The 15,566-nt window shown below is 51.9% G+C and overlaps 1 protein-coding gene across 3 annotated transcripts in view; it reads left to right on the forward strand.

Moving 5' to 3' along the window:
- Positions 1-15,566, forward strand: part of SFXN5 (sideroflexin 5) — a 113,152-nt gene that overhangs the window by 71,746 nt on the left and 25,840 nt on the right. For 2 of the 3 annotated variants that reach the window (XM_059405848.1, XM_059405849.1), the window contains exons 10-11: positions 1,114-1,204; positions 15,134-15,249. In XM_059405848.1, coding sequence (XP_059261831.1) covers positions 1,114-1,204; positions 15,134-15,249 — 207 coding nt within the window. The remainder of the gene's footprint in view (positions 1-1,113; positions 1,205-15,133; positions 15,250-15,566) is intronic. The other variant, XM_059405850.1, reaches the window with a different exon arrangement.

Raw genomic sequence — 15,566 nt, forward strand, 5'->3', positions numbered from 1 at the left:
CCATTGTCCTGAGTGCCAGTTGTACAAAGATGAGAAAGGCATGGTCCCCCCATCCTAGTCCAGCAGGAGCAGTGTGTGCTGGGGAGGAGGGACTCAGGAAGCAAGAGGAAGCAACTTCCTGCCTAGGAGAGGCGACCTTCTTACACAGCTTCATTCATTGAGGTCTCTTATGCCCTGAGCTCATGCTAAACACTAGACATACATTCTTACAGCAGCCCTGGGATGCTGTAGGTATTACCATCCCTTTTTACAGACAAGGAAACTGAGGCAGGGAACGGTTCAGTGACTCCCACTGGAAGGATTGCTCAGAGGTGGGCCTTATGGAACAGATGTGGACTGGGTAGAGAAGGAAGGCATTCGGGCCATCGGGACCAGCATGGGCAAAGGCCCCCAAGGCTCCCATAGCATCTGGAGAGCAGTAAGCTGGATTCCCGGAAGGAGAAGGTAGGGGAGCCACTTGAAGGAGATTGCATGTTTTCACACAGGTCATGGGGAGAAGCTGGTCATGGTAGATGTGGTTGGACCTGTGTTCTAGAAGGACAAAGGACAGCATGGGGGACGGAACAGAGTAGGGAGTGCACAAGGTGAAGGCAAGGGGGACTCCAGTGTCTCAGGCTGAGGTAGGGGGTTGGGGTCAAAGTGAAGAGGGCATGAGCCGGGGATGTGCACTGCGCCCTGTCCTGCTCCGGCCTCTGCTCAGCTTAGCTTGGCAGTCACCTGCGGGCACGTGTGTGGGTCTCCTCCTGAGCCCTGGTGCTCAGGCCCATGCCTGAGCCCACAGTGGGGCCTGAGAAAGGGGCTGCTCAGAGGCTGAGGTGAGAATGAGGGTTCCCACACTTAATTTACTTGCCGATTCTGTGCTCTGATAACAGCAGCATTTCTTCTTCTCTTCTCTGAGAGGTCTGAGGCTTTCCCCTCAGCCTCCCTCACAGGCTGCTTAACTGGGATGACTGGGCCGTGTGACGCTTTGCATGGCGGCACTGGGGCCGGGTGGCAGCAAGCAACGCTGAAGACTTGGGGTCCGGGCAGACAGTGCCGCTCACTCTCTGCTCCTGCCCCAGCCTGCCAGGCCCCTGCCGCACCACGCACGCACGTTCTCTCTCTCTTCCGAAGGTGGGCCTTAATGTCCTGGTTCAGAAAGCCAACAAGTTCACCCCGGCCACCCGCCTTCTTGTCCAGAGATTTGTGCCGTTCCCCGCCGTAGGTAAGACCTGCACCTGTGCCGAGGCGCATGCGCGGGTGGGCGGGCACCTGAGAGTCACACCTGGGTGGGCGGGGCTGCAGGGATCTTGGGGAGTTGGACCGCCTTTGCAGATCGTTTCTGACATCAGGGGTCTCCTGGCGTGGGCGACTAAGCAGAACATGAGTGGACAGAAGTCAGGGTGACCGGGGCCCCGCTGGCAAGCCCTGTGACCGAGATCCTGCTTTGAACACCAAACTAGCCCACAGGCCCCCAAAGAGCTAGTAGACAGAATGCGGTGGATCCTATGAACTTGGCTGGGAGAAATATCTACACTAGCCTCGAACTGAAATTTGACATTTTCTTGCATTGTGACTGTAGGCAGCAAACCACAGTAATGAGAAAGTGACTTTTTCACCCATAGAAATCACAGATATTTTCATGTCCCATTACAGTTGTTACAGGAATTCCAAAATACTCTTTATGTGCAACACTAAGTAAAAATTATGGTATTTATTCATTCTGCTGGTAGGTCTTGTTTTTTAACTTATTAATTAAAGAGCATACCTGTTACTATACCACAATGAAAAAAATAGTTTGATAATGTATTCCAATATAATCCCTTTATAATCCTGGGTGTTTTGCTTCACGCATTTGGGGACATTATTTGGAGGGGGTGCATGGGCTTCTCCTGGTCCATGACTGTCACAGGGATTCCTGGCATAAAAGAAGGCCCAGAGCTCTTTCTAGTCTAGTGTTCTGAGCCCATGGGTATTGTGGACCATTGAGGTTCTGGAGGCCTCCATTTGTAGTCAGGTAATTGTGGTACCTGTGTGTGTGGGGGGGATTTCACTGCCTTTGGCCGAGACTTTGCTGGTTTTGGAGGCTCTGAGCTCCCAGAAGATGCCTTGGGCCATCCCATCAGGCCCAGCCTGGCTCTTGAGAATCCCACGCCTTGCTTGGAAGTGGGCGCTGCAGTAGAAAGTTTTTTAAAAACTGAAAAGAAACGGCATTGACAGAAGCATGAGGCAGTGTGTGATTCATCATCAAAAGAGAAGTATACACTTGAACCATGATACCAAGTTCAAGTGTGATGCCAGAGGACAAGGCCGGGGGGGCAGTCCAGGAGCGGCGTGAGGTCCTGTGACCTCCCGGGTACCAAGGCTAAGGCTGAAGAGCCAGAGTCAGATCCAGGTTCATTGTCCCGATCTCATGCTTCACCTCCAGGCTCAACTTCCCCACCTGTAAAATGGGAGTACTAGTACCTACCCTCCTATAGCCCAGAGCTGTGAGAGGATCAGACTACCACCGACCAGATTCCATTCATAGGAAAGTGCTTGGGAGCACCTGCAAAGCCCCTTCGAGGAGGTGGGAGATCATTACCTGACAGCCTTGTTCCTTGTTGGCCAGAGGCTAATGAACTCCCAGGCCCAGCTGCCCAGGTGAGCCTCAGCTGACCCAGATAATTGCTATAGCAACTCCACACTTTTAATGAACTCTCAGCTATTTCTGGCATGGGCCACTAATGGAATAACTCTTTAGATCTGACTTTGTTAAGGGGCCTAATTGAGCGAACAAGGCTGCCGATCTTGCGTTCCCCACTCTCCTGGGCTGGAGGGTCAGAGGCAGCCTCAGAAGGTGGGCAGCTCTGAGCTGCACTGGACTGGATCTGGGACTCAGCCGAGATGTAATCTGTCCTTGAGCCAAGCTGCAGACAAGGACTTTGCCACGGGTCCGTTCCAGCTTGGCTCTGCTGGCCATCTTGCTGGATGACCTTGGGGGTGGTCCTAACCTCTGGAGCTCCTTCAGGAAGAAAGACCCCACTTTCCGATTTAACCCTGTCTGCCATCCCCACCGGAGACTTTCTGACGCGTTCCTCTTTGGACTCCAGCCTGATTCTCCTTCTGGCTGATCTGAGAGGAACCTGGCAGGTCCAGCCACTATTGAGGGGTCTTGAGATCTCCCTAGCCAGTTGCACAGGTTGCACACAATGTGGTTTGCCGTCCTGATAGTCCTAGTTTGCCAGGATCTTGAGAGCAGCAGATCCTCTCTGGCTGCTTCCTCAAGGCTGTTTCCCGAGTCCTGGCTGTGTGCCTGCCTTCCTTCCACCCCTAGCCCCGGTTTCTCCTCGCCTACACAGAGGCTTCCCCCTCCCAGACCCCTGATGTCCTCCCGGGCCCGTCTACAAATGGCGCCTGGTAGATGCCCCTGGTAGATGCCCATACGGTGGTGTGCAGGATAAACAAGCATGGCCCTTCACCGGCTTTGGGGACCCTTGTTCTCTCAGGCTCTCCTATAGCGCGTGCACATGGCTACCCTTCACCTTATTCTCAGGCTTAGATGGCTTCTCTAGGCCTCACTGTGTGCTGGCAGGGCCTTGGTACCTCCGGGCAATCACCCTGCTTTCCACTGCCGGCTAGGCCAGGCCAGGCCACGCCAACAGCAAGGCCACCAAGAAGCTTGCCCAGGACTTGCTTTGCCTAGTAGAGGGTCCATTGTCCTTCAGACCCTTGGGGAGCCTTTCGTGCCCACAGGAAGGAGGAGGTTGAAGTGACAGGATTAAGCCCTGGTTGGTGGAATGAGTATGAGCGTCCGAGGGGAGGAGGGGGCGGTGAGTGTAGAGCAGAAGGGCTCTTGAGGGGGAAGGGTCCTGAAAGGGCCTGCCTGTGTGCCCTGTGCTCAGAGATGACATCCCCACCCCCTCCTTCCTGGCCCAGCTGGGAACTCAGGCTCAGGGAAGGAGGAGGCTCCCGGGCTCCGTTGATTCTTCCCATTGCCCTGCCAAGTGAGTTCTGCCCTGCTCCAGCCTGCAGTTTGGGAGACAGGAGGACACCTTCCTTCGCTGGGCCCCTGCTGCCCCAGAGTGAGGCCTGAGACTCTGGTCACAGGACACCTCGTTCCCCAACTTGACTCTACTGCCCTTACCCCTCTCTGGCCTTGGACCAGCCTCCACTTCAGCCCCTCCCCACTGGGATGTCTGTGACAGACTCTAGGCCTCCCCCGGGCCTGCAGGGGCCCTACCGTTCTCCAGGTCTTCCCCAGCGGGACTCTGTTCCCCCTCGTTCCCCACATTATCTCTCTGGGAGGACCCAAGGCAGGGTGAGCCATCCCCATTTTAAAGAAGAAGAAACACATCCCAACTCTCTGAAAGTTATCCCAAGTTGGCTACAGCCCAGACTGCAAAGGCCCAGCCCAGGCTACTTTCAGTCCCCTTGGATAGCCCCTCACCCACCACTGAGAAACTGAGGGATCTGGCCCAGAGGCACCCCACCAGGAGCACCCCACCTCCAGGCTGACCCAGGTTTTTCAGCGGGGGTTGTACGTGTGTGTGTGTGCACACACATGTGCCGAGCACATGAGGAGCCCTGAGGATGCCCAGAGCCCTTCTCTCCCTCACGGTGGTTCCAGAGCCTTGCTGTGCCCTGGTCCAGAGCAGCCATCATGTTGGAAATCTTGGTTTCTATTTATACATGGAGATGCTAGGAGAGCCGGTGAGCCCAGGAGCATGTGTGCTGGCATCGAAATCGATTGGGGACTGGTAATTAATTTGTTTAGACCTTAATTAATTCTCCAGTTCTTTCTTATTTGTGGACTGTCACGCTTAATTGTGTTCAGGAGCTCGAGCTCAGAGCAGGCCCTCCATTAATTGATGGTTGCTGTGAGGTGGGAGTTAATGGTTTGGGGAGCTGGGCAAACAGTGTAATTAAAGGTCAGTAGAGGAGGCATTGGAAAAACACCCAGGTCCAACTGCCAGTCTCCATGAGCAGAGTCCATTCCAGGAGAGGCAGGCCCTGCAAACAGCCTTCTCCTGAGGCCTTGGGCTGGGAGCTGGCAGGAGAGACCAGCAGGAGGAATGAGGGATCGCAGGTGCCACGAGGGGACACTGGTGAGAGGAAGAGGCATGGGGCAGGGCAGCTAGCCAGGGGCCAGGAGGGGGGGGGGATCCCCAGGTGTCCCCAGGCCAACACATCTCCGTACCAGGCTCTGCATATGTGTATGCAGGGGTGAGGGAAGGAAGCCCTGAAGGTCACACACACACCCCTGCCCCACCCAGCTGCCTGGTCACATCCACTCCCAGCAGGGGCCTGTGGGCTCTGAGCTCCCTGAGGTGAGGCCCGAGCCTCAGTCTCCTCACCCCTTTGCCGGAACATGACTTCTTCCTGCACTGTCCCGAGTCCCTTATGTTAAATGTCACCGCATATTCCATTCACCGGGGAGTCCGTTCCTCGGGATGTCTGGGCAGTGCTTGGGAGAAGGTCTTCTGTCCACACATCTGGCCCACCCCATCTCCTCACTCCCTTCACCCCCCCCCAGGCCACTGGGGTCTTGGTGTCATGGATTCCCCCTTTGTGGCTCCTTGCTTGGTGTTCAAGCCACCTTGCTTGCCTTGTCTGGGAGATGACCACGGCAGTGTGCCCAAGCCCCAAGGGTTAGTCCTGGCCACCCCACCATGCCTCATCCCCGTGGTTAGAAGACAGCAGGGTGCACCTGTATTAGCTGAGCCTGGGATGTGCGTTCCTTCCATTCGGTCAGTGACAATGTGGCATCCACAGCCCTTAGGCTCCTCTGGTCCTTTCCTTGACCTGGCCTCTGCTCATATTCCTTTGGAGCTGTGGTGAATGTTTGACCTCCCATTTGCCTCTCTCAGGGGCCCCAGGCCTTTGCACATGGCCCTGTTTGCCTGGAATCTCAGCTCTTCCCATTAACTTAGCCCCACCTTCTGCCTTCTCTGGACTGCCAGGCCTTTGTTTCTCAGCTCAGACACCTCCTCCTCCAAGAAGCCCTCCCTGGTAGCCCCAGTTAGGGCAAGACCACAGCACCGTGTGTGTGTCTGTGTGTCACCCGGACCTGCCCATTTTGTTCCTGAGTTTGCCTCCTTCATCAGACTGTGAGCTCCCCAAGACAGGGACTGGCTCTCATTCATCCCCAACCCCCAGGCTCACTGTATACCTGGAACATACTGTTCAGTGTGGGTTTGTTCAGTGATCAAATGAGAGCTGGGCAGAAAGGCTTTGAAATTGGGTACCCATCGTGGGAGCCCACCACGATGACACTGGTGGTCACATTCTGTGGCTCCTTGGACATTCATTCTGGATTTGTTGTTGTTTTTCATTTAAAAAATTTTTTTTGAATGTTCTGTTTTCTTATGTAAGTTTTCTCTAATACCGTCAGTCATGCTTTTGGTTGGCAAATCTAGGGTGGGTGACCAATGAGCCACCTTACCAGGTCATCCGGGTCACATTCTCCAACCTTTCTGGGTTGGGTCTGGAAGGATGGGTGAGCTGGGCTGGGTGCCATAAGCACGAGCAGCCCTAGAGCTGACATGGGCCCCCAGTGTGTGTCAGGGCCCAAGGAGACATGGGTCGGGAGGCCACGTTAGCCAGAGAGAAGTCTCTAGTGGGCTCTGTCTTCCATTTCGTCCCCTTCCGTTAGAACTGCCTTGGTCACATACAACTGTGGGTCGCATTCAAGGAACAGGCACAGCAACTTGGCAGTGAGTATGATGAATTCGTGGGCAAGAGGTGCGGGATCTAAGATTGCAAGTTTTGATGTAAGGCTTGCTGTTCAAAAAAATGTAGCTACACAAGTGTAGGCTTGCCCAAGACCTGAGTTGGCCAGAGTGCTTAGGATAAAGATCTGGGGATTTTGTGGGCTGTGTGCTCAGAATAGGTCTGCAGTGTGGTATATGGCTCTGAGGAGGCTCACTCAGACTTCAGCTGCATTACTAGAGACAGAGAGCCCTGAACAAAGGAGTCTGTGTGGTTCTGGACCCCACCTCTCAAGAGATGCTCACACATAAGTGGGAGTATAACAACAGCAGGATCCTCTGAAAAACTGACAGTCTTGTATTGCAGTGAGCTGCCTGACCCCCCCTTCCCCGCCGACCCGTTAGGGAAGCATCCAAGTAGCAGCCTGGCCCAAAAAGCTATAAGGGGCACTCCTGTGTGATCAAGTCACCTGTTCCTGGGCAGCTGGCCCCAGACCTGGCATACAGTAGGTGCTCAGTGAATACTTACTGAATGAATGGCCTTCCGGGTCAGAGATTTTATAATGAGTGAAACCCGGATAGCAGAGAAATCTGCTTGGGTGGGAAAGGCAAGGCAGGGGAGGGGGTTATGAATGTGGGAGGCTTGCGGAGGTGGGTGGGTGAGCGGGGCCTGTACGGGAAGGGCCAGGGCCAAGGGCTATCTGGGCCCTGGGTGTTAGCTTGGAGTTGGAGCTTTATCCTATGATTAATAGGGAACTGCTGAAGAATTTTCAGCTAGGGAGCAACTGTGATAAAAGGGAGTTTTCCAGAAGATGAATGCGTTAGCAGGAATCTTTGGTGAAGTGATCCTGAACTTCAGAGTCGGCCTACACCTAAATTGACAGGCTGATTTTTCAGTCCCGAAATTCCCAGTCCTGAGTGTGTGACACGTTAGGATGGGTTGTGAAACTCTCTCCAAATTCTCAAGCTATTTAAAAGAAAATCTGTCTTACACCGCTGCCTTTCGGGTGGAGTATTGGAGAATATCATGAAATCAGGCAAATACTAGGGTGCACGACCCTATTGGATAATCATCCCTCCTCCAGAGGCAGGGCTGGGGCTGTATTCCGGTGGGACTGGCATGAGTGTGTGTGTGTGTTTTGGGTGGTGACGTCCATCCATTTCCACTTGTAGCTACACCGAGTGTGTCTGGCAGGGCCACGAGAGCCGGGCTAGAGTGGTTTTTGCCTCTGGGGAGGGTGCGGGGAAGCTAAGGGCCAAAGGTTGGAAGGAGACTGGCTTTGTTATTTACCCTTCTGCACAATTAGAATTATTTACTGTGTGCGCATACGTCCCACAAGGTAGGAGAGAGAGCGAGAGAGGAAGTAGAGTGGGGGGAACTTTGTCCAGGGTCACACTGGACCCAAGATGGGAGCTTGTCTCCTGGTTGCCACTGGAATGTTTTTGTTTTTGTTTTTGTTCTCATTAAAATGGTTCTGGATTTTTCCCCCCTGATAATGTATGATTGTTTTCTAAAGTAAACAATCCTACTTTGCTCTCCATGGTAAGTCTGTGTATATTCCTCCAAATCTGAGTAAACATCTAAAAATGTAGCAATCTCTATTTATTGTATCTCTATATAACATAAATATGCCTGTATAAATATACATTTAATATAAGTGAGATCATACCATGTGTACTGTTCTGTAAACTGCATCTTAACCTCAGTAAGTTTTAGATGCCTTTATAGAGCTGTCCTAAAATCTCAGTGTATCCTAAGAACCACAATAGTACCACACTACACAGCCTCTTACGTGTGTCCCTGTGTACACAAGGAGGAGCTTCCCCAGGACGGAGGTTTTCAAACAGCCGCCTGAGGGGGAAGGGGGCTTTAAAACATGCAGAGACCTGGACCCTATCTCAGATTTAGTTTCAGTGTCGAGAATCACAGTACCTAGAAATGGAATAGCCACGTCAGAGGGCATGCGCACACCTAGCTTTGCCGCATATTGCCAAATGAGCATACTGGCTTTTTACTCCGCCTGCAAGGATTACATTTTGGTTTCCCTACATTTGGTGTTATCAATCTTGAAAATTTTTTGTCCATCTGAAATGGTTCTTTTCTCATTTTAATTTGCATTTTTCCAATTCCCAGAATGGTTGAGAATTTTTTTCTTAACTTTATTGGGCATTTGGGTTTTCAAATAGAGAAGAGAGAAAAGGGGCACCTGGGTGGCTCAATTAGTTAAGCATCTGCCTTTGGCTCAGGTCATGATCCTGGGGTCCTGGGATTGAGCCCCTCATTGGGCTCCTTGCTCAGCGGGGAGCCTGCTTCTCCCCTGCCTGCCATTCCCCCAGCTTGTGCTTACTCTCTGTCTCTGTCTCTCTCCCTCTTGCTTGCTCTGTGTCAAATAAATAAATAAAATCTTAAAAAAGAGAGAGAAAAGAAAACCCATATTTCATACCATACACAAAGATAAATTCCAGAGACACCTAAATGTGAAAAGTACAATGTTTAAAGCTCCTAGAAGAAAATATAGATGAACCCTGGGGAGGAGCAGAGACATGAAAAGCATATACCGGAGGGGGAAAGGATTGCTTATTTGATGACATGTTATACTGCATGCCAAAAGTCAACAAAGTGAGGAAAAAGAGCCTCACACTATTCATAAACCATTTAACCGATGAGGATTAGTCTCCAACACATCCAAAGAACACCCGCAGATAGATTTTTCTCTAGATTAAAAAATCTATCTTTGAGTTCACGTTCATTGAGTTTTTACTATTTCTTTCATGAATTCCTACTGAAATATTTTTGGGGTGATTTTGATAACTACCTTTTTCTCAACAAGTGTTAAATCTCTTTATACATTTTATGAATATTTTTGGCCAAAAGTATCAGACCCAAACTGGCTTAAACTAATAAATGAAGGTATTACCTCACAGAGGTCGAGTGCCAAGTGAGTCACCCCGGGCCCTTCCTTCTACCTCTGTGCTCTTCAGCCCCTTTGGGTCCTAAAATGGCAGCAGGAAATCCGCAGCACTCACAGACTCACCACAGCCCAGACGTCATCAGGAGGTTCTGCCTGCTGCCTCTTCCTCAATGAGAGGAAACCCTTCCTGGAAGTCCCCTGCAGACATCCCTCATTGGCTGGGGCTGGTCACATGTCCCTTCCTCCATCCATCACTGGCAAGGGAGGGATTTACTACAATTAGTTAAAACTCATCCTCTGGGAGTAGAATAGCTGTTGGGAGTCAGTCACCATGACCTTCTGCTAACGAGTAGTAATGGCTCTTTGTCACATAAAATATATTTTCCCAGCTTCCTATTTCTTAAAATTCACAGATATCAGGGGCCATATTTCTCAATGCTTAGATGCCTCAGTTACAAGGGGCATGAATACAATAGCCTTTCGGAAGAGTAGAGAACTGTATTCCCTGCTCACGTGAATGAATAAACAAGCCTTCACCACACAACCAATCTTGAGTCACTTTCTTCAAGATCAGAGTTTGAATCTGAGCCTCACTCACATTCTCCACTTCTCTTTTGGACTTGGGTTGTTAAACCCAGCATCACAGCCACCACTGCTTTCTGTCACCCTGCTTCTAGTCTTGGCCCTTTGGGCCCCTTTAAAACCAACAGTATAATTTCAAAGCATAGAGAAATATGAGGGAATTTTCTTTTTTGGTCTGCATTTCCTACTTGGTTATATTTGAGGTTTCATTTTTTTTTTTCTTTACTTGAAGGAAAAACTATTCCTGAAGTTAATCAGCTTCTTTAGGAAGTTTCTCACCTATAGCCCCGGGAAGTGTGGGAACCATGAGTAGGTCACACCGATCCCTGATTGCTTTCAAATGTCTATGATCTACTTAGGAAGTTTGGCCGTTTCTTTTCACTTCTTAGACAAGGAAAGCCCGGTTATATTCTCATTGCAAAAATTCAAATGGTATTTAGAAAAACAGGGTTAAAAAAAAAAAAAAAAGAAGGTGGAAGTCTTTCAACAACCCCTAATTCCTAAATTTATTTCCCTTCCCAAGGGAATCACTGTGTGAGGTGTGAGCCTTCTGGAATGTTACCTGTGGATTTCCGGGCACACAGTAGGCGCATCCCAGTTATGAGGTTTTACATAGAGTTAATCACTCTGTACGTACTCGGTAGCTTTCTTCATATAAGTTTGTTTTGGAGATCTTCCCATGTGAGTTCCCTAATGGTGGACATTTAGGTTGTTTCTAATTATTTGCTCTTACAAACAGTGCTATAATTAACATCCTTGTAAATGTCTCTTTGTGCATATGGGCAAGCATTTCTTTAGGGTAGCTATCTATGGTTTGGCAATTTCTGCTGTCTTTAATTGCATTGCCTGGTATCTGGCAGACGATCTTCTGCATGTACAATAACTTTTCATGTCCGTGCTCCATTATAGTGTAAGTTCTAAAAAGATGTTTTAGGCAACAATTAGGAATCTAAGTTTAAGTTCAGATTCTGTGCAGACTGCTATGGGTAGCTGAGGTGACACTTGAATGAACCTCTACACGTGGCCAAGTTTACACATGCACGGGCCGCGGGTAAGGGCTTCCGCTCCCTCCACCCCGACATCCATTGTAAGGCACATCATGACTTCTAAACCATTATAATGTGGGGAAATGCCTCTTAGAACCAAGGAGTGAAGATATTTTGTTGTCCCCAAAGGAAAAGCCCAATATCCCACGGCTTCCCCCTTGTGTTTGAATGGTCCTGTCCTGGGAGATGCAGTAACTGCTTTACCGAAAACTCGTTTCCCCCATGGGTGGGCATGTTTCTGGACTCCTAACCCCGCCGGTCCGTGCCTCCGTTCCTGTGGTAGATCAGGGGGTAGGCTCCCCCGCTGTCTCCTTTTGGAGGACTTTTTTTTTTTTTTTTGCACATTTGCCTTTCTGTCTATTGCTCTCTCTTCTTCCCTGCACTGTCCCTTTTACACAGGGTGCTTCATTAGCTGTTCGCAATCTGCATGATTTTGCATCACGATGGGTCTGATGTGAGAACATCTGCAGCAGTCAAGAGCATATTTTCCTCAGGACTTGACACTGAGCTTGCCATCAGTGTGAAGCGATCTCCCTCTCTCTCCCTCTCTCATCTTGTGACATCTCTCAGCAGAGCTTCTCCAACATCAGTTATGCCTGAGTCTTGAATGGCGTCAATCCGAGTTGAAAATGTGCCAGCTTTCTTAACATGATCACTAACAGACTGCTTAATTAACCTGCTGATACTGTCAATAATAGATCTTGCTGGTGTGCTAGAAAGGAGACCCATGGCCCACGGCTGGTCTCTATTTCTCTCTCTTTTTTGTTTGCTTCGGCTCTCAGTGCTCGTGACTTGGGAGCTGGACTTGCCAGGAGTTGGGATAGGAGGGATCAGGGAGCCTCAAATGGAATACAGCAGAAATGAATGCTCTGGATGAGATCACAGAAATGAAATCACTGAGACCGTCTCATGTTCTCATTGCTCTAAGACGGGGATAGCTGGTCACCTGTGCATACAGCAGGTGCTCAATAAAATGGACCACCAGTATAGGTCCAACAGAATATACTGCGGGGCATGTGCCATTTGAGTAGTCAGGAAGAACTGTGGGCATTCTGAGGGAGGGAGCTGGGGGTGCCATCATTTTAGGGTGTTTTTTAAGGATTTTCTCTGTCTTTTTTCCATCCAGGTAGCTTAGAGGAGGAGAGGCCTTACTTGTGCCTGAACTGTCTTGGAGGGGCTGAGGGGAAGGACACTGGGTTTTCACTTCTTTTCCTGCTGTGTGTTTCATCCCAAGTGGTTTTGTGTTTGAACCAAAGTCCTACTCCATCAGCTGTGGCTACATTCTACACTGGAAATGGCAGAGAGCAAGCAAGATGCTACCATGAGTCTGGGACTGGTGAACCACCGCCTCTAAATAATCTCTGTCCCCTGCACCTGTGCCCACATGGGCACGCCTTGGGGCTAGAGATGTTTCAGCTGTCCCTGGCTTCCCTAACCTGGTGGGGGCTTGGGTGCAGAAGCTAACGTTCCATGTGAGCTCAGCCAGTGCCCATAGATTCCATAGCGATGCTAAATGCAGCAGGTCCTTTTATAACCAGGGAAACCTGGTAAGGGTGGTGGCATCGGGTCACAAGAATGAGCTGGTGGCTCCTGACTTCAGGCGGATTCTCACCACCTGGACCACATTCCTTTAGCTTTGCCTCTCCCACAGCGGCAGTGCTGGTGTAGCAGTGATGTAAGCAGTTCTCAGAGGGCAGAAAAGCCCAGTATCTTCTCTGGTGGTTTTGTTGGATCTCCTGGGAACCACCCGCCTGGCTGCCCCAAAGGCGTGAGGGGTGCAGAGTGGTCCTGGCGCCACTAGAGGGCGAGGCGCTAACACTTGGCCAGGTGTCCACTTCCCAAGGCCACTCTGGGGGCCATTCTGGGCCCTAACCCCTGGACTGGCAGCACCCGGGGCCGCAGGAGCTTACCCCTGAGAATGAGGAGGGCAAGATTCAGAGCCAGGACTGTCACTCAAGCCCCACTGGCCCCAAATCCAGGCTCCCAACCCTCTCCTTCCTTACCTCCAATTCACCTTCCATCTTCTGTCTATCTCTATGGAAGACAAGGGTTTCTCAATGTCAATGTCAGCACTACTTGCATTTCGGACCAGATAACTCTTTGTGGTGGGGGCTGTGCCCTGTAGGATGGTGAGCAGCACCTCTGGTCTCTCCACCATAGACGACTGTAGCCACCCCCACCCCAGGTCGGGATCATCAAAAATGTCTCCAAACCTTGCCAGATGTCTCCTGAGCTCGCCCCTGGCTGTGTGAGGCAGGTGAGCGATGCTGCCGGAAGGACAGGAGGGACCGGTTGCAGGAGAGGTCTGCCCATGGTTACCACTGCGGCTGAGTGTCGTGTGGAAACACAGGAGCTACTCAAGGACGGCATATGTGCTGTAAATACATTTTAGAGCTGTATTCGGTTTCCTGCTTTGCTTCTCCAAAGACTGCAGAGCATCTTGGCCCTCCTCTCTGTTTATTCCACCTCCCCAACGTACTGAAACGGGAGACTGAGTCTCAGAGACCCTCAGGGCCTCAAGCCGCCCCTCACCTGCGGCACCCCGTCCCCCAGCTGCAGGCACCCTCGCCGCCTGCTCCCCAGCCTTGGCTCGGGCACCAGGAGCATCTGCAGTCCTCCTCCCACTCCACCTGCCCACTAGGCCCGGCAGCCCCGCAGCTCCCCAAACCCTCGTGCCCCCCCACTGGAGGGAGTGGGGAAGCAGCAGGTGTTGATGCTAATCAGCGTTCACAGCCCAGAACTGCAGTCGCTCCCAGGCTCACACACTCCCCAAAATTAAACACTCATTATACAAAATTAATTGACATTAATTAGCAAAAATTAAAACTTTAAACACAGCAAGGCGCTTTGGGGGGAGGAGTGAAGCAGGCGGCCTCCACATTTGTCACCCCCCCACTCCCCACCCGCCCACTACCCTCAAGTCCCCCCACTTTTAGCCTGGAGCTGGGTTGGGGGAGGTCAAGCTAGGTCAGCCCCGGCCCGGCCCTGCGAGTTCCAGTTGAGAAGAGCAGAGGGAGACTCCTGGGGCTGGCCACCAGCTGACATGTGGCCCCCAAGCTCTGGCATCCAACGTTTAACTGAGGAGCTGGGAGCCCCCCTCCCCCCGCCCCCCACCTCAGCCCAGGTCTGTCATGATCTCGTTGCCCAGGGACGGAACCCAGCCATCTGAAGTGACACTGTAGAAGGCTGGCCTTTATCTCTGCCTGACCCCCCCACCCCGGACCCTCCTGTCTCCTGGGTCCTCAGAGGTTTAGTTCTGTCCCACTTTGCTGTGTGACCTCAGATAAGTCACCCGCCTCCCCTGAGCCTCACTTTTCCTTCCATATGATGAGGGGGCGGTGCTGGGAGAGCACTGAGGTTCCTGCCTGCTCCGACACCTGCTGTCAGAGAAGCAAATCTCTGGGGACTTGGTTCTCTCTGAGGAGCAAAGGGCTGAATGGCGGGGGTGGGGGGTGGGAGGGGCTCCTCAGGAAAAGACCAGAAAGGCAGCCCCAGGGACGGAATTGCTGGTGACAGAACATGGGGCACTGGCGGAGCGTCTTCAAGCCAGGGAGCCCTTGCTGATGGACGTTCACTTTGCCTGCCTGCCAGGCCCACCCCTTGGGGAAAGGCAGGCAGCTCCTTTGAAAACTTGTCGCTCTCTAGGTCCTGAACCTTGTCCCCTTCCTCCCTCCCATTGGTTATTTTCTGCCTTAGCTCACCAGGTTCTCAAGGGCCTCTGAGTCCCTCAGCAGGCTAAGGGAGGGCAATGAGCTGCAGAACCATACCTTCACCCATTGTGTCCGAACACAGACGCGACACTTCCTTGGGACTATTGCTGCTAGGGGCCAGGAGGCTTGGGTGCAGCCTAGTGACGTTCTCCACCAGCTAGAGTGGCATTCTCCCCTCTCACTCCTGCCCCCTGCTCCCCCCTCTCTCTCTCCAGCCAGTGCCAACATCTGCAACGTGGTCCTGATGCGGTATGGGGAGCTGGAGGAAGGCATTGATGTCCTGGATGGTGACGGCAACCTCGTGGGCTCCTCCAAGATTGCAGCCAGACACGTGGGTCATCTGGGGGGCTTGGGACACCAGTGGGGAGGCCAGAGACTGGGAGAGGGGTTCGTTCCTCTGGGGCTTCTCTGTGTCCTCTGTCTCCTTGACCCATCCTGCCTCCCATCTGCATCAGCCCTGGGCCTCCAGGTCTGGCCCCTGCCACGCCTATCCCCACATGGTCCCTCCTCCCCATCCATCATTGCCACTGCAAGACACCCCATCTCTTGTCCCAGCCCCTCAGGACCTGGCTTCTCAGATCTGTTAATTGGAAAGGGCAGAGGAGATGCCCTAGAGCTTTCTTTCCCCCACCCCGGGATCCAGGGTGC

This window comes from Mustela nigripes, chromosome 7 (assembly GCF_022355385.1).
Source record: "Mustela nigripes isolate SB6536 chromosome 7, MUSNIG.SB6536, whole genome shotgun sequence".
In the NCBI taxonomy this organism is placed as follows: Eukaryota; Metazoa; Chordata; class Mammalia; order Carnivora; family Mustelidae; genus Mustela; species Mustela nigripes.